The sequence below is a fragment of the Chiloscyllium plagiosum genome, unplaced genomic scaffold (genome assembly GCF_037043375.1).
Source record: "Chiloscyllium plagiosum isolate Xiang-an unplaced genomic scaffold, Cpla_swu_hap1 HiC_scaffold_39, whole genome shotgun sequence".
Classification (NCBI taxonomy): Eukaryota; Metazoa; Chordata; class Chondrichthyes; order Orectolobiformes; family Hemiscylliidae; genus Chiloscyllium; species Chiloscyllium plagiosum.
In genome coordinates, this window is record NW_028270177.1 from 26,263,287 (window position 1) to 26,283,048 (window position 19,762).

At 38.0% G+C, this 19,762-nt stretch overlaps 1 protein-coding gene across 15 annotated transcripts in view; it reads left to right on the top strand.

Annotated features, from left to right (window-relative positions):
• The window catches only part of mef2aa (myocyte enhancer factor 2aa), a 223,771-nt gene extending 205,809 nt beyond the window's left edge, over positions 1 to 17,962 (top strand). For 12 of the 15 annotated variants that reach the window (XM_087981265.1, XM_087981267.1, XM_087981273.1 and 9 more), the window contains 4 exons: positions 249 to 272; positions 2,633 to 2,747; positions 5,016 to 5,142; positions 12,908 to 17,962. In XM_087981265.1, coding sequence (XP_087837391.1) covers positions 249 to 272; positions 2,633 to 2,747; positions 5,016 to 5,142; positions 12,908 to 13,217 — 576 coding nt within the window. In that variant the 3' untranslated portion in view covers positions 13,218 to 17,962. The remainder of the gene's footprint in view (positions 1 to 248; positions 273 to 2,632; positions 2,748 to 5,015; positions 5,143 to 12,907) is intronic. The other 3 variants (XM_087981277.1, XM_087981275.1, XM_087981276.1) reach the window with 1 other exon arrangement.
• The last annotated feature ends 1,800 nt before the right edge of the window (positions 17,963 to 19,762 follow it).

The following is a 19,762-nucleotide window of genomic DNA, read 5'->3' on the forward strand; positions in this document are numbered from 1 at the left end:
ATCAATACCTTTGTATTGTTAGATGATCAATTATGAGTAATATCAGAAACAAAAACAGAAATTGCTGGAGAAACTCAGCAGGTCTGACAGCTTCTGAGGAGAAAAGCAGAGTTCACACTTTGAATCCACTGTGACTGATTTGAGTTTTTGCTTCAGATTCCCAGCATCTGCAGTTCTTTGTGAGTAGTGTCAGGGTCATTTTCACTTCCAATAACACAGTATGTTTATTTTATATCTGCTTTCTGCAGTCAGAGGAGGATGAATTGGATATGGTAAGTCTGATTGCACCTTGGAGAAATGTGTGATTATACTTGGTCTTGAAGAGATTTTAACTAATATTAATTTTTGTACGATATAGTCTTGTCAACTGTAGTACCGCATGGCTTTGTGTTTGAAGTGAAAAGTCATTTTAATTTCAGTGTTTGTGTGGAAAGTCAGTGCATTGTTCCCTCACATAAAGAAAATATTTCAATCACTGTTTTTTGAAGTAGCTGTTAATTTTAAATCTCTCAAAAGTTTGAAACTATACCTCATTACTCTTTAGCTATTGAGTGTAAACAGAGCTCAAAACATGTAAGAGAATCTTCATTAACACCTATTTACTAATTTCTGTGTATAAATAGCATTCATTAACACGTCAGAATGTAAGTTCCTTTTGTCCAGATTTAATAGTGCAGCTTGCTTGAGTTATTGACACCCTTCTTCCTTACGCATGTCCATTATTATGTTGCTCGGTTGTCTTGCTCAAGTCCTATCAATGTATTTTGATTGTAAAATCAAATTCATTTGGACTTGATTAAAAGTGCTGGATTTGTTCCTCAATATAATTATTTATTATCACCATTAAATAACGCTGTTTATCTGCTAAATACAGTTGTACTTATTAGTCAGTACTAGGTTCTGTCACCATCAGTAGCTTTAAGGTTTTTGACAGCTTATACCTTCCTTTTCATGAAGGATTATCAGTTTAAATGGATGTGGCATTTTGAAACTTATTATGAAATATTTCATAATCTTTTTTCTTCACGCTGTTGGGCTGTTTGTGATTTTCAGTATATAAATACTTGATTTAACAACTGAGCCAACAACTACAACAGAATAATTTGTTTAATGATAACTCATTCTGTTTTTGTTTTAGAATTGATATTTTATTTAACATAATTTACAGGAATAATGTCTTTGCTGTTTAACTGTTAATAAGGTATTTTGACCATTCATTATTGTTTTAAAAAGACTTTTTAAGTACTCTATCCCCACTTCCTCCTTTCAGTTTGATACTTTTCCTGCGTAGACCATTATTCCTGTGTGAGCCTTAGTGACATGGGTTGCTCAGCAGGAACCAGGTTAAACCTGAAGCTAATGATAATACGACTGTGTTGTCCATGCAGAGTCCAGTCGACTCAGCACAGACTAGCTTTTGGATCTTCTAATTGCCGTTTGAACTTATCAAGCAGCTGACTGCATGTTACTTGGAGTCCTAGTGCTGCTGTTTCACAATGGCCATAACTGCTAATGGAATATTGCAATTCTGTATTCTTTCCAGGACTCTGGAAGTAACCTCAGTTATATTGCAGTATTCTGTCCCAATAAAACAGTATGGGCTGTTTATGCAGAGTTAATGAAAAATTAGAAGTCATGCAACACTAGGTTATAATCTAACAGGTTTATTTGAAATCCCAAGAGCTTCACCTGATGAAGGAGCAGCGATCCAAAAGCTTGTGATTTCAAATAAACCCGTTGGCACTATAACCTGGTGTGGTATGACTTTTGACTTTGTCCACCCCATTCCAACTCCAGCATATCTACATAATGAAAGATTAAAGTAGGCCTAATATGGAAGCCGCCACATGATTGTATCACTCCTGCAAAGAACCAGCACAGATCAAAAACAAAGCTCTGGCTCTCTTTATGGTCTTGTATTTTCTTCTGTTCTCCATTAGAAATATTGTCCTAGTGGTAGCATTATCAATTCAACAAAAGCCTGTTATGGGATGCTTTCAAAGATGCTCTGCAATTGAAGAAATCTTCATGAGGAAGGATTTCCTTTCCCTTGATCTTTACTCTGTGTACCATTCCACCTGGTGGTCTGGTGGAGAGTTGACAAAACCAGTGAAAGTATGATGGTCTCCAACTCTCGCAGCTTTCTGTTCTAGAATTAAATACTCAGGCTATTTCGGTTTCTGTTAAAATAGCTTGTAAGGCTGAGCAGAATTGGAGTGTGACCTTTAATTCTTCTATATTACAAGTCAAATAAATGAGATGCAGAGTAAACATTAAAACATTTAGGTCCCTCTTACATATGGGTTTTTAACTTGATTGTCCAAAATGAGATGTAATGGTGATTTATGCTATGACCAATCCCCAATCCAACATTTCCATTTATTATTAATCCTTAATGGCGTTCAACTTCAGTATGCAAATCTGTTTTCTTGCTTCTGTAATGAGCCTCTTCATCCTGTAACTTAATGTGGGCTAATGAAATGTAGATCAAAAACAACTTTTTTAATGAAGGAAACAAATATATTTGCTTTTCCAATAATTGTTGCACAGCTTTGCACATAGAAAAGCCTATGTTACGTGAAAGTGCTTCAGTGGCATATGCTTGTGTTAAATAACTTTTTTTTATTTCTAGAACGTACAGAGGATAAGCAGTTCACAGTCAACACAGGCTCTTGCAACTCCAGTAGTGTCTGTTACTACTCCAAGTCTACCACCACATGGTCTGTTGTACTCGACATACAACACTGGTAATCAAACAATATTCATGCTTATTCATTATTGTCTACACTGAAGTATAGCTACAAAGAAATTAGCTTTTTCAAATGTAAATATTAATGTAAGTGACACTGCTTGAATTTTGTATTCAGTCAAGATATAGAAATGGAATGTTTTGGTGATTTAGCTATTAGGTCTGAGAGGATCTATCTATGAACATGTTAAGGTTTTGATGTGGGATCTGCTGATTCTGGTGATTTATAGTGTAGGTGAACTAAATCTGAAAAATTATCATTGGAAAGTTATAGTATTGATATGTCTTGTGGAATGATGATCTAAATGGATGAACTCAGGTACTCAGTACTACATATAACCCAAAGATGTTCTGGCTGGGTGAATTGGCCATGCTAAATTGCCCATAGTGTTCAGGGATGTGTAGGTTAGGTGCATGAGTCAGGGGTAAATGTAGAGTAATGGGGATTGGGTTTGGGTGGGATATTCTTCAGAAGGTCAGAGTGAACCTGTTGGGTCGAAGGGCCTGTTTCCACACTGTAGGGATTCCATGATGATTCTATGATAAATTACACCAGCTAAATACAAATCATTGCTTGTAAATGTCTGCCTCCAGGTCAGAAAGAGTCCAACATTAATTAACCAACTTAGCAAAAGAGAAAATTAATATGCTCTAATTTCTGGAGAAGGATGGCCATTTTTTCAATTCTGACCCCCAATTTTCTGTAAATACTCTTTAAAATTTTTTAAAAATGTGTATAGGTGGATTTCTACAAAAAATAACTCTCCATTGATTTTTTAATTGGCATATTACAGACTATGGAGCTGTGGAAAGTAAATGCTATTTTTCTAAAGTTATGATGTTGACATGTTGTTAAAAAATATTAAAATAAATCATAGGCTTAAGTTTGTGAGAAGATTTGTAGCTCGGGTGCTCGTTAAGTGCTTAAGTGCTGTAAAACTAAAAAGTGTGAAACTAGTGCAAATTTTCTATCCTATTACTAAGATCAATCATATTACTGATCAACAATAGTACAGCACTTCTATGTGGTTGAATGATCAAATGTACACGCTGGTGAGACAAACCTGTTTAATGTCTGATTTTAGCATAATATTTTAGTACTGGCTGTTGATTACCATAATGTAAACCAACCTGATGATTAAACAGAAATGGGTTTAGCATTCAACTGCTGATCAGGCAAAGGGCTGAATTTATTGAAGTCCATTGTGGCTGGAAATATAGTGACCAGACCCACTTAATCACTGTGAGAAGGACTGAGTTTGGGCTTCCTATCTCCTGCTGGCATTATTCCAGTTAGACTCATTAACTCAGTTGACACCCATTATCCTGAGCCCACCATAACTTAATGGGGCTTCAGGAAATTAACAAAAGCTACAAGATTGTTGCTTGTGCTCCTGAAAGGTAACACAATAAATTTTGTCTCCTTGTCAAGTGACCTGGAATTGGGGACCCCCAAATCAGTCCCCTCTCACCTTCCATCACCTTCCATACATCTCCTGGGCCTAAACACTTGGCCATTTGTTTTATGAAAATTAGCAGGCAATTTAAGTGTCAGTTGATTGACAACATCAACGCTCCCAACAAGAGTTTCTGCTCCTTTTACAAAGATTGCATCTTGCACTAAATGCTGGCTACACTGACCTTTTCAGTTCAAGACCCATCTTTTAGAGGTTCATTTTAAGTGACTGAGTTCCTGATTGTCTCGGGAACGGTACGGTGAATGTGTTTATGATAACATAGTTGCGGGCATGTATGCAGCTTTTCAATGTGGAAGTCTTATTACATCTAAAGCATTCAGATCAGACATATTCATAAAATTGGGTTGTTACCTTGCTTTCATTTTGTTTTAACAAAGCTCAATTTTTCTCAGCTGCATAATGTGTAACAAGTTAGATTCAATTTTAGCCAAAATCTAGTGAAATAAAATTGTTAATGAGTCAAATTGTTCATTATATATAAATATATAAATACAGGAGTAGTCTCCTGGAAATTTGACTGAATTGTCTCTAGTTTTTTTCTATCTGCTAAGCCGTAGAACTGCCTTTTCAAATCATTTCTGTTAATTAACAATTGATGAAGTTATTTAATGCACAGTCATATTGCAAGATAATTCTTCATCGGGAACAAGAAATGAAATTAAGCTTCTGCCTTTCAGTACTCACTGGAGTAGTTGCTATTTAAAGGTACACATTCATGTGAAGCCAAAAGTAACAAAATGATTTCCCCCCCCCCCCCCCCCCCCCACCTACCTCCATTTCGTTTGCAGATTATTCACTAACCAGCGCTGACTTGTCTACACTATCAGGATTCAGCTCACCAGGGACATTGTCATTAGGGCCAGTGTCTGCTTGGCAGCAACATCATCTTGGACCAGCTACCCTCAGCTCACTAATGTAAGTCAGGCCTTGCTAATACAGCTTTATAGATTCCTGTTCATATTGCAGATAACTTTGTAAGTAGAAAATAAAACCTGAAAACTATTATTATTGGTATGTCTGTGATCTTTAGCTAAGTGCAATGTGATATTAAGCTATGCAGATCCAGATGGACCTAGGGTTTGATTCCTAGTCCATGATGAGTTAGCTGATCTTAACTAGGAAAGACTGGCAGCATTACAAGAAGCCTTTGTACCTGGCCTACAGATGTGGAGAAATATGCAGGGTTTCTGTGGCTGGGTCTCAGCCAGCAACTCTTGGCTTGAATACCAAGTGGGATAAAGGATGAGGATATGATTGAGCTTAGCTTTGATGCTGCAAGAGTCCTAAAGGCTACAGACACTGAGTCTATGCATAAATAAATCACTATTTGTAATCACTATACTTTTGTGAGTCTTCATTAGCCCATGTTTTCCAAAATAGGAATTACTTTAAATCTACTTTAAAGAAAATGTGCAATCTTCTTAGAAACTACTCTCTAATAGTAAGCAATATCATTGAAAGTCTCTTAAACTGATCAGAGCTCAGCTCATTTAGCCTTCCTCCATATTTCCCGACTCTGGAGGAGACCTTTGTGATCATTTGAATGTAGTATTCTCCCATCAAGAAAAGGGTTTTGCAAGGAAAGCTCAGCAGGCCTGGCAGCTTCTGCGATGAGAGAGTCAGAGTCAGTGCTCAAGTCTAATATGACACTTCGATGTTGAAAGGGGCTGGAAAAATGTGTTTTTTATACTGTTGACAGAGTGGGAAGGATGAGCGAGTGGAACAGATGGTGTGATGGTACCTCGAGCAAGAGAGGCTGGGGAGTGACAGATGGAGTTTAATTTAGATAAATGCGAGGTGCTGCATTTTGGAAAAGCAAATCAGAGCATGACTTATACACTTAAATATAAGGTCCTGGGAGTGTTGCTGAACACAGATTCATAGTTTCTTGAAAGTAGAGTGGCAGGTAAATAGGATAGTGAAGAAGGCTTTTGGTATGCCTGCCTTTATTGGTCAGAGCATTGACTATAGGAGTTGGGAGGTCATGTTACAGCTCTACAGGACATTGGTTAGGCCACTTTTGGAATATTATGTGCAATTCTAGTCTCCTTCCTATGGGAAGAATGTTGTGAAACTTGAAAGGGTTCAGAAAGGATTTACAGGAATGTTGCCAGGATTGGAGGATTTGAACTATTGGGGGAGGCTGAACAGGCTGGAGCTGTTTTCCCTGGAGCTTCGAATGCTGAGTGGTGACCTTTTTAGAGATTTATAAAATCATGAGGGGCATGGATAGGATAAATAGTCAAGGTCTTTTCCCTGAGGTGTTCAAGTCCAGAACTAGAGGGAATAAGTTTAGGGTGAGAGGGGAAAGATATAAAAGGGATCTAATGGGCAACGTTTTCACACAGAGGGTGGTGCGTGTATGGAATGAGCTGCCAGAGGAAGTGGTGGAGGCTAGTACAATTACAGCATTTAAAAGGCATCTGAATGGGTACATGTATAGGAAGGGTTGAGAGGGATATCGGTCAAGTGCTGGCAAATGGGGCTAGATTAGGTTAGGATATTTGATCAGCATGGACGAGTTGGACCGAAGGGTCTGTTTCCGATCTGTAAATCTCTGACAAAGGGCATACTAATGTGATGAAGGAGAGGGAAAGGGGTAAATGCTAGGTGTGAAAAGAAGAAAATTGGTCTGGTTTGCTGCAAGCAAAGCCAACAACACAGACAAAACATGTAGTCAAAGGGTTTGTAATTAAAATGTAGGACAGAAATCAAACCCTGCTGTTGTTGAACTCAATGTTGAGTGAATCACAACCACCTGATGAAAGAGCAGTGCTCCAAAAGCTAGTGCTTCCAAATAAATCTGTTAGACTGTAACCTGGTGTTGTGTGACTCTTAACTTTTGAATTCTGAAGGCTGTAAAATACGTACGTGGGTAATGAGATGCTATTCCTCCGGCTTGCATTGAGATTTGGAACCTCTTTCCAAACCTCTACTAGAAATGTTCATCTGGAAGTAAAATGGCTCGTTGAAATTACAAGCAGTGGGTCAGGATCATTCTTACCCAATAGTTGAATTACTTCACAAAGTAGTCACCTGCTGTGGTTGGTCTTGCCAGTGTAATGGAGACTGCATTGTGAACAGCAAACACAGCAGACTAGATTAAAAGAAGGAACAAACACACAATGCAATTGATTTCAATTGGCTTTGGTTTGGGTTTCTTTCCTGATAACAACCAGATCATATAGGCTGGGCAGATGTTTGGTATGAGCTTCCCCCATCCCCTGTTTCAGGACATTCTGCTGCAGTTTAAGTCAGAGCATCAATTTTAATATGTCATTGTCTTGTAAAGTCCTGCATTCATCACAAAATACCTGCACATTTCTTCTCTCTTCTTTTCAATGGTGGCCTAACAAATGGTGGATTTTCTTCCAGATTGCTCATAGCGACAAAGCTCACTCCCTGTACTTTCAGTTTTCCCATCTGGGGCATGGGTTGCATTTCACTGTTGCTAGCTCAAATATAGCCTGCCCCTATGTCTCCGATTATTCTATTAATTCAATTCCAGAGATTAGAGCTGCAACATTACTGATTTCCTTTGGAACATGCTTCAATAAAACTTGAAACCAAAATGCTTTCCTTGAAGAAAATGATCTGAAAGTCAAACACCTGGCACACTTGTAATGGGATCTTATTTAAGGGCACCTTGGGTGATCTGGTATCTATCATGGAAGTAATTTGTAAAAGAAAATGGCCAAGTGCCATTTTTTAATCTATAAGGTTCTCTCAAATGATGATTAACTTTGTTGATAAGTGTTTTCATTATGAATGAGATCTCAGCACCACATAAGGTATGTGGTCTTAATGCATAAGTCGGTGTTCTAACATCAGCTGTACAGGTTGACAGATGAGAGACCCTTGGCTTCCTCCAAGAGCTCTGAAAATAAAACCAAGTTGCTGGACATTTCCTTTGTTTAATAGAAGTATTGCAATCTGATATCAGTACTCAACTTACTGCATCCCCACATGCAGGTGTAAATAATAATCTTTGACTGATGGGTATGACTGTTCACTAGATATTTATTGCCTTCATGTCACTTCGGATTCAATCATTAGGAGGAAGAACCCTAAGGGAATATCCACTTCAACTAATGTATTATACAATCCTCACATTTGATATCTTTCTTCAAGTCTTTATTTTCCATTTCTCTGTGTTCCAAGGTCAAATAAATAGAAATGGAGTGTCTCCTGAAAAGTGGTTATAATTGAATAACACTTGAATGGAGATATTGTACATTCTAGGTACTCTCCCGGTTAAAATTGGGTATTCTAGAGCCGTTTTTAATTCTGGGTCAGAGAGTTGTGACTTAAACCTACCTCAGGGCTTGAGTACAGAATCTAGACGAACTGTTCACTGCTGTGCACGAAGGCATGTTGCATTGTTGAAAGTACTTTGTTTCAAAGTAGATACCTAACTAGGAATACAGCTGACTGCCCCCTCAGGTGGGCGCAGAGATTTCATTGGAATATTCTGAGAGCAGGGAATTTTTCCATGTCCTGGTTGATTATTCCAAACAAATCCCAGCAAGTAAACTGATCAAACTGATCAGCTTCATCATACAATTGTGTGATTTTGAATGACTGACATGTTTGATAACATGATGATCATCATTGAAAGGAAATTGGTTACATAAAGTACTGAGAGCTAATTCTGTGTTAAATGCACTGTGGATAAAATTTATAAGTAATTACATATAAGATTCAGTCATACAAGCTTGTGTACATGATGTCTAAAGGGTAATCATTTCAGAATTCCACTCAGCTATAGAATAGGCTGATTAATCTTCTGTTCAACAGCAAATTAAAACAATGAAAAGCATCAACAAAGCACTTGGACAATGATAGTCAGTACTACCAAAACTCAGCCTAAGCAGTCAAAATAAACTTCTGGCCAATACATGGCCTGAATGAGGGTCTGTGTCTTTGGCCTTCTGCCTTACTTTGGTGGGGTCTAGCTAGATAACAGGCATGAGCAACTTGCTCAGTTACCCAATTAAATCACGTTGTTTAAATCGCTGTGTTCTAGAGATTTGCAATGCAAAAGGGGCGGCATGGTGGCTCACTGGTTAGTACTGCTGCCTCAAGCGCCATGGACCCGGGTTCAGTTCCCATCTCGGGCAACTGTCTGTGTGGAGTTTGCACATTCTCCCAGTGTCTGTGTGGGTTTCCTCCGATTTCCTCCCACAGTCCAAAGATGTGCAGGTTAGGTGAATTGGCCATGCTGAATTACCCATAGGTAATGTAGGGGAGTGAATCTGGGTGGGTCACTCTTCGGAGGGTTGGTGTGGACTTGTTGGGCCGAAGGGCCAGCTTCCACACTGTCGGGAATCTAATCTAATCAATTGCCTCAGTCTTTTTGTGATTGGAAACTTAGGATTGGCTAATGGGACACCACGCTATTTCGAATCATTTCTGCCATTCTCTGGTTCCATTTCTGATCTTATCAGGTGGCGCAGTGGCTGAAAAAATCCCCAACATTTTCAGTGAGGACCACAGAATATTGGAAATCATTTTTATCCAAACAAAATTAGCAACATCCATAAATGTGTGATTGAAACACTGTGAACAGTCGAACGTTTCTTTTTGGTAACTGGAATTTGGTTGATGGCTGTCTGTGAGTGTCACAAATCACCCTGCATGATTTGACATGAAAACTAGTCTCCAAGAACCAAAGCTGCAGTTTAGTATAATTTTAATCTGAAACCTTCTCCAAAGTTGTGAAGAAATCCAACAGTAGCCATGTTACACTCACGTGGATTATAAAGAAACAGTAAGAAGATTATAATTAATTCTACTGATCAAGTTCAGTTTGAGCTCAGACAACATAAATGTCTTGTGATATTACAATATGTCTTGGTTTGTTACAATATATTCATAAAAAAATGGTGGAAAAAAATGGCAATCGATATGATTCTGTTACTTATTCTTGAAGAACTCTTGAAGGAAACCCAATGCAGGTACTTTCTGGCTTTAGATTTTACACAGTGCTTTCTGCTTTGTTATTTGTAGGCAGAATGTTATGGTCTGAAACCTGCTCATAAAAGGCTACAGTTATAACATCACTGCATGACCAGAATAATCCTACCTCCTTGTGTAAGGAGGAGATGATGGCTGAATGGTAAGGTTACTAGATTAGTGATCCAGAGGTCAAGGTCATTGTGGGGACATGGGTTCAAATCCCACCATATCAGTTGGTGCAATTTAAATTTTAATTAAATTTAATTAATGAGGGCTATTGGAGAGTAGTCTCAGCAATGGTGACCATTTATTAATGGTGTTCATGGAAATTTGTTAGCTTAACTGATCTGGCCTAAAGTGTCTTCAGACTCTCTCCATTGTGGTTGACTCTTAACAGTCCTTTGAAATTGACTAGTAATCTACTCAGTACAAGCTCACTAAGGTGTGGGTCATAAATACAGATGAACCTCGATTATCTGAACGACACAGGCAGGGAGTAATTTGTTCAAATAATCAAATGTTCAGATAATTGAACGCTGGATAACAGACAATTTAGCCAAGCATCAGGACAGTGCGGTCTTGTCCGGATAGTCTGAAATTCGGATAATCGAGGTTCCTCTGTACTGACCTTGCCAGAGATGCCCACATCCCTTAAAGGAATGAAGGAAAGGAAATGTATCTGATAATTCTGCAGCAGCAGATTCCATGTTGTTCCACACATCCTTTATAAAAGATTTTAATCCAGTTAAACCTTATAGTGTGCTTTTTGAGGTTGTAAAGTCGTAGACCTAGGATGAAAATGTGTTGAGAAGTGAAATGCTTGAGGTGCCAACTTCTAAAGGTCAGTTGATATTGTAATATGATTACTCACTACAGCTCATCATGGTGGAAGATCCATGAAGATTTTCTGCTAAATTCCTTTTCCCTGATAGGAATCTACTTGGTCTGTTGTGTTGGAGAGAAACCACCTGACAGTCTAATGAGATGAGGTTCTTATTTTAAACAAGATGCAGTTTATTGCATATAGCAACTAGTTACCAGTTACATTAGTACGTTAGATATTGTTAGTGTGAGTATCCCCCACTTAGTCTATGTGAGATCATCATATTGGGTTGTGCTTAATGCACTCTTCAGTATTAACCCTTACAGACGCTTACAAACATATATAACTGATGCATTTCCTTCCTGTCAGGAATGAAGTGCCTATATAGAGAGCTTGGACACAAACTGTACTCACTACTCACCCACCATTCATGACATGGACCAGTTCAAACCTAGCTTCCATCTGTTCTGAGAGCAAAGCTGTTAAAGTGTGGGTTATTATCTGAAACACCAGAATCTTAGTTTCTTGACATTGTAATCATTTTTAAGTAATTGCACCAGAATTAAACTGATGCAATTTAGCAATTTTGAGGCCAATGAATGATACTGATGATCTGCTTCAGGGAGAGAAACAGAGGTAAGATCGTCTGACTTAGCATGGAAGCTTAAAGGAACAATTATTCATGAGGTTTCTCCAAGTGGACTGCAAGAATTTCCTATTGGTATGTATAAAGGGGGAAGCTCTACCTGTGGTAATTAATCCCCTGTCATCTTCCCCTGAACCGATCCTTTGCCCTATGACTGAGAAACAGTCAATAACTAATCTGTTCTTAGATTGCACTGGTGCAAAGCTGGAAAATTCCTGTAGCAGGCAAATAGGCTGTGCTATTTTCCTCACTCCCCTAGTGGCTTTTTTAGCCAGTTCCTGCTGAAAGTGTAAGTTCATGACATGTGAAATCTCCCAGCAGGGAGCCAGTGTACTGCATCACCATGACAGCTACATTTTCCCTGTTTAGTTCTGAATACTACAATCATATTAGTCTGCAAGGGGTCATTTCAAGATTCAACTCCCCTACACTTGTGGGTCTTTGTGACCTTGCTGCTCCACTTTGAGTGGTATGGTGGCTCAGTGGTTAGCATTGCTGCCTGACAGCGCAAGGGGCCCAGCTTCGTTTCCAGCCTCTGGCAACTGTCTGTGTGGAATTTGTACATTCTCCCCATGTCTGTGGGGGTTCTTCCCACAGTCCAAAGATGTACAGGGTAGGTGGATTGGCCTTACTAAATTGTCCGAAGATGTCCAGGGATGTGCAGGCCAGGTGGATTAGCCATAGAAAATGCCTATTATTAGGGATATAGGGTCAGGCAGTGGGTCTGGGTGGGATGCTGTCCTGAGGATTGATGTGCACTCGATAGACCAAATAGCCTGCTTCCACACTGCAGCAGGGATTCGATGATTATATGATATGCTTCTGGGCTCCGATTATCACTTGTCTGGTGGTGGGCTTGCTTACTGACTGCTGCTGCTTTTATAAATCTTGGTCTGCAATAAGTTGGAGCGGGGGGTCAATGTAATTTCAGTTTACATACATAGGTTGAACAATTTTGAAAAATTGAACATCTCAGGTCTGCAGTTTGATTTCACTATTCCAGAGGGGAAGTGTGTAGATGGTACATGCCTAGTCCTCACAGTGGAATGACTTGAGATCAAGAATTTGTAGACCAACATATATTCAGCTTATTATCATTCAATGGAGAAATATAACTGAAAATGAAAATTGTGAGATTTGCAGCACTTAACCAAAAAAAGCAGTTTGAGCCAGATCAAACTTTGAAATGTATTATTTGCTTATCATGTGCAAGAGTCATCAAGCTCACCTCTCCTATTGTTAATTTTCTGCAGAGTTAACAGTCAGTCACTTCAGGGTTCGAACCTCTCGATCCATACCAACCAGAACGTTAACATCAAATCGGAGCCAACCTCGCCCCCTCGAGACCGGATGACACCTTCAGGTTTCCCTCAGCAGTCCCGACATGACACGGGACGTTCGCCCGTCGATAGCCTGAGCAGCTCCAGCAGCTCGTACGACGGAAGTGACCGCGAGGACCCTCGGGGTGACTTTCACTCACCCATTGGACTCGCAAGACCATCCACAGATGATCGAGAAAGCCCATCCGTAAAACGCATGCGGATGGACACATGGGTGACATAAAGCCCCCTTTTTGCTGCCGTTTTGTAGTATCTCTTTTGTTACAAGAGAAACTGTCCTTACATATCTAAGACAAGGACATGGAAAATATATAAGTTAATCAGGTACTCTACAGTGCAAATTAATTGTATATTTGCAGGTGTCCCACATTTAAATTTTAGTCACTGTCCCAGTCTGGCACTTATTTGTATTAGCTGTTATCTTATACTGGTTTGCAAAAAAAAAAAAAAAATTTATATTCAACCCTACCATGCTTGCAAAAACAAGACAGTTGGTTGTCAATTCAGACAGTGTCCTGTGTGCGTGTATAAAAATGGTGTGGCTAGTTAAACTTTCTGCTTTGTAGCATTGAAGCTGTAGAAAGAAACAAGAGAGCAATACTGTACATAAAATAAATTTATGATATTGAAGCTGGCATGGGTCTCCGTCTCTTGAAGAAGTGTTATAAATTGCACGGTATGGAGCTGAGGTGAGCAGTTCTTCTTGCATGTGCAAAAACAAATTGTAAAAGTGGCAACACAATTTATTAAGTACCTTGAAAACATGCATTAAGTACCTGCATGAGAAATGAGGAGACTGTTGGTGAATATAGCATTAAGAGAAACTTAATATATTAAGTTATAATTGGAATTTAGTTAAAGCTCTTTTATGTTAATGTCTGAAATCCAAATTTGATTCAGATCACCTATATATTTTTATTAAAAGAAAACTAATACCCCAACTTATTATTGACTATATAGAACTGTATAATTTTAAACACATTCAGCTATGAAATTATTTATGTATGCCAAAGTTGCATGTTGATGCTCTCTATAGATATGGTTTTATCTTGTTACCTTGGCTTAGATTTTTGCTTTTTTAAAATGCAGGCTAAACCTTTAAAAGCCATGAACACTTGCTAACCTATTGTAAAGAGAATTTGAGCCAAATGTTGTGTATATAGCATCTTAACTATATCACCTTTGGTGTCAGTGTACAATGTATTGTACGTTCACCAGATTAAAGTATATTTTTGTGGATTATCACCAACTTGACAGGGCAAGATCCTTATGAGTAGAGTATCCACTGGTAATTACTATTTTGTTTAATATGCTGTACTTCCTTGGGTTTTAATTATTATATATGGCATTTGCAAAAAGTAGTAAAAGTTTTATTTTCCTCAATGGCAGTGAATGTGTACAATAATTGTTATTTCTGTGCTGTATGGTAATGCTTTACTATACATATAAAAAGCAGATCCTAAATCCTGATGTTATATTTGTCATGCACAAACTTGAAAACAAGTTCCTTATATTGTAGACTGTTGTGGATGGAATTTCACTGCTTTATTCAATTACACTTTTCTGATATAAGCTGCCTTTTGTGATAATTCACTGACAGTAGACACTTGTGGTTCTTAATAAAAAAAAAACCTGCAGGGGAGTAGTGCAGGTGAGTACCTTTTGAGAGTAATAAAATGTAAAAGGTTTCTTTTATATATTTTAAAAAAAAGGATTGTTCAGTGGTGAGTGCAATAGATTTGACAATCAAAGGGGAAAGGCCTGAGTGCACACTTGTAGAAATAGAGCAATAGAGTAAGGTTTTTACCCCTTGAATGGACTGACTTGACGACTCCCAAATGAGCCAATGCTAATGGCACCAAAGGGAACCAAAATCTGTCATTTCATGGCTAGTTCATCCATTGTAATTTAGTGAATATACCTTTAAAAATATATTACATGGAGACATGCAGTTTGCAAACAGGTTCTAGGGACATCACCGTCAGAACTGGTCCCTTTATTCTGCCATATGTTCTCCATTATAAAACCATCTCCAAACGGCTTGAGAAACTTTCAAGGGTATGACATTGTACTTATTAAATTTCTGCTAATAGATTGCCAGTTATTAATGTAAAATGGGCAATTTGGCTTTGGCAGTTTTGTTCAGAGTCATTAATACATATGAGGTCATTTGTCGCATTGAATCCATGCCAATCAATATCTACCAACATATAATAGGGAAAACTTAGCTGAATTGACATTTTACATGGTTTATAACAGACTCCATTCCTTTATTTTATAAAAAGAGTGAAGCAGAATGTGTGTAAGCATGACGGGCTATCAAGGTTCATGCTGGATTTACAAAAATTGTTTTGAGTGACTTGTATTCCTACAAAATGTACTCATGATATGACCATACTGCTTTTCGGTTCTTAGCAATAAATATAGGCATGATATTCATTATTTGATTATTTTTAAGAGGGATATCTAACATTTTTGGTTAGGTAATTTTTGTAGATAAGAATTTTCAAGTTTCCCTCAAATATCAATTCATTATTTTGTCTAAGGTGTGTTTTAAGCTGATTTTATTCTGTTTGGACCTCCAATAGAATTTGACACTGAAAGTAGTATGATATTTTTCATTCTAACTTCTTTCTACCCACTTTTTTTTTTGTTCCTACACATATTAACTCGTTGAAAATGTGTTCAAAGATAGATGAAATGAGACTAATGCTACTGAGGCAATGGTAGGAATTATAATTTGCTCACTCACTGCTGAACAGACCTCTTTTAAGCTGCAGAAAAGCAGCTGAGTTGTGTAATCTGCAGGACTGAAAAGAAATAGGCTTTATTGAATTATGCATGTTAGAGGAAATTTTCTGTACATTTGGTAGGAAGTTTGCTTCACATTTACTGTGTCTCCTTGTGTGCAATTTGCCTTACATGATGGCATCATTTACCTTTTGTTCACAAATGATAACCAGTGTCCTATGTAGTGGGCATCAGTGTTGCATAATTGTGTCAGTGGCATGCATGGTTTAGTATAAGAATTACATTGCTATTAGTTGATATCTTTATGTCTACATTAAGAAATATTTACTAGTTTAATTATCAGTCTTTTTAAAAAGAACTTATTTAAATGTATCACTTCTTAAGACAATTTCCCACATAACTCCTGATGATTTGTACAGACACTCAAAAAGTTTTAGTTTGGATTTATAATCAAGTTGGAATAGGGTCTCCTTTTTCAGCCAGTGCAATGCAGGTTTGTGGGCTGCTTTGAGGAAGTGGTCACCTAAATAAAGGGAAATACTCTATTGAAAGACCATGTCAGTTCTGTTGTTGATGGCCATTGTCCCTTCTTAAAAGCATAAAACTTAAAAGAGCTGGCCGTTTCCCATGTAACACCTTTAAGGACTTTTGAGCTAACGTGGTAGCAAACTGCAGCTACTGGAAGGTACAGCAAATAACTTGCAGCGAGATTCAAATGTTTTTTGGTGTTACTTGCCATCTAATATTTGTAAGGAGAGGGAATCCTGCAATCTCAGAAAATAGGTTCTGCAGCAAATTCAAGGCCAAATTTCTGCCCATTCTTAATCCTCCAGGTTTTGGGGTTTTTTTTTTCCCCCTGCTAACCAAAAGGATTTTGTTTGGAAACACCCATGTTAGGTTCTGAAATTTTAGCACACCTTTTGCACTATTCTCAAGTCATTAAACTGTTGGAGTTCACTGTTTATCTACTGGTTTTTAAAAACAGTCATGTGACCAGTTTCCTGAGAAAAGTAGAACTTTACCTTTTGAGGTCGATTTTTCAAGATAGTAGAGATGAAAGCATTATGTAATTAACTTCTCTAGATGCATGTGATAGATTTGTTATTGTATCCTAAGCAGTAACAAACATACAGCTGAATACTGTAGAGATTTTTTACCTGGAATATGAGCTACAGCAGTTGATTTTATGAGTATAAAAGTCCAGTAACACTGAAGTGCAGCATGCAGAATTACCTTAGGATGGCTTTTCAGCACATTCAGAGAATACCTTGAATTTGAGTCTACATATTGAACACACACATCCTGGTAGAAACTGGGATTTCAATAACAATGGATTACTGCCAACCATTACATTTTAATTTAGACTTGTCACATTTTTATTCAATTGTGTAAAATGTCAATACTGTGGGCAGTAAGAAAGTACTAATCACTCTCAGGGTAAATTTTAAATAATGTTTATTTACCATCAGCTTCAATGGTGTCACAATCCCTTGGGGTTTTGTAGAAATTTAAATAGGACTTAAATTTAAATCCTAATATCAGGCAACGAATGTGAAGGAGTAAATTAAAAAAAAAACACCCTTTACTTTAGATTTAATCGGTTACTGATGTACTGGGCCTATTATGCTTCAAATATTTTATGAAACTAAAAAGGTGTAAATGGCATAATTTGGGTTAATGCAGCCCAGAGCAATCCCTAAATGCAGTGCTTATCTGTGGAATCCAGGGATATATGAAGGCAATGTTTATTTGCACACAAGAGACAGTAGACGAGAACTCAAACTTCCTGTCTCTGGACACTGTTTATGGAAAACTAAACAAAGTATGCAAAGAGAAAGGGAAGAGACATGATTTTCTTTTGCACAGACTTTCTACCCTCTGCTGTGCAAGACACTGCTTTGCAAAATATTTAAAATGGCTTTTATAAAACTGATGTACCTGTATTTGGTAATTGTTTGTTACTTGTAGAGATCACCGGAGCTGTTCACGGTTTAAACTTTAAGCCTGTTGGCAGCACAAGCTGGACTTTGTTGCCATCATTGAAACAAATATTGATGAGACTTTAAGTTAACCTGCAATTTCCCTGAATGTGTTGTTTTTTTCTTCATTATACAAAAATAAGTGAACTTTTTATCGGATGATAACAATTATGCTAGAGATTGTTGTAAAAATTTGTACCCTGCACTCACTCAAGTAAAGATATTGGCTTTTACTGTGTATTGCGAGTCCATGTCAGTTATTCAGTGTAAAGTTGAAATCAGTAGGATTAATAATTTAAATTTACATGTGTTTTATCCCTTGAATGTGTTTATTTAAGAATTAGAATTATTTAGGATACATTATGGAGTAAATATTTCAATTGTGGTCATCCTCTCAATTGTAAATAATCTTGGCTGGCCACCCTTTCATAACACACTTTGTCACAATAGTGTATCTTTTGATTGCTCTGATAGTCTCCATTAAAGAGCATAATAGTTCATTTTTTGAATTGACTCGCAGAAACGTATATAATAAATGATCAAATATTAAAAACAAAGCAAGAAGTTAGAATTTCTAATTTCTGCTACAGCACCGCATAAATATAAACCTATCCAATCAAGTTCAATATAGACTCTGCTTCAGGAACATGTCAGTCAAAGAGTAGGGTGTGTGTTTCTAATTGAAGTTCAATACAGAATATATTTAAAAACCTGTAATGAACCACCAAGCCACATTAGAGATAACCTAATTGTTCTAACTCTTTGCTTTAAGGAGAGTGGCCTATATACAAATAAAAAAAAGCAAGAATGAACAGAAGTTAATAGGACTAAATTTGTCGAACACTTTTGTGCTGATCTTAAACAACTAATATGCTGTTGTTATACTAGTGTTCGTGAGGACAGGTTAACAAGGGTGAAGATCGCAATGTGAATTATTTTGTAGTGCCTAAGTACTATACCTCATTGCTTTCAAAGATTACAGCTGCAATTTATTTTCCCTAGACTACAGAGGAGCAGCTAGCTTGGTAACAAAGGGTTTGTTACAGCCAGCTGATCAATGGTGCTCTGAGTGGGAATTATCCATGTAGAAGTGTACTCTAATTTCCAATCCACCTACCTGATGGAAGCTGAGGGCAGGGGAATAGTTTTGGTGTGACTGTTAAAATAAGCAACGTAACTAACCCCCTTCTGATATGATTTCAATGGTGAGCCCTTGTTTTTTGAGTAAGTAAGCAAGCCAGTCAGAAGACCATAGAGTTGTTCCAAGTGCAGATACAGACCTGAATTTTCCCCCCACCTCGAGTTTGAGGGCCAAGTGGTAGAGCAGTGGCTGGAATGGAAGGAATGTGAGGTACATGCTCCTCATGGTCTCATAAGAAAATCATAGGCTTCCCAACTTAAGAGTGCTTCCACCACTTACAGGCATCCCTAGGTGTAACCTACGAGGAACTCAGTTTCACTTGAGTGCTAACTTAGTGGATCCATCTGGGTTTAACTGGCTAGCTACAAAGGAATGGACTCCTGCAGCGTTCCATCTTGTTAAGAGTTTGCGTACATTGTGCCTTTGGGATCAGGACCAGAGATTCTATCAATCTGATTCCTGATGAAGGGCTTATGCCCGAAACATTGATTCTCCTGCTCCTTGGATGCTGCCTGACCTGCTGTGCTTTTCCAGCACCACACTCTTGACGGTAAATATTAACTGTTAATTTCATTCCATCATTTATTGGCAGTGAACAAAATCTAGAACGTCAGCATTTGGTGACTGCCATCTTATTTTGCTACTCAGTTATGGGATGTGGGCATTGCTTGCCTCTCCACTATTGTCCCTCCTAAGTTTCCTTGGCGATGAATGCTGAGTCACCTTTCTAAACTGCTGCACTCATTTGGTGCAGTACACCACAGAGCTGTTCGGCAGGAAGTTTCAGGTTTGGACTCAGCAACTTTATATTTTGGCGACAGGATGGTGTATGACTTTGGAGGTGTTTCATGTGCTTACTGCTGTTGTTCTAGCTCACTGAGATCACAGGTTTGGGAA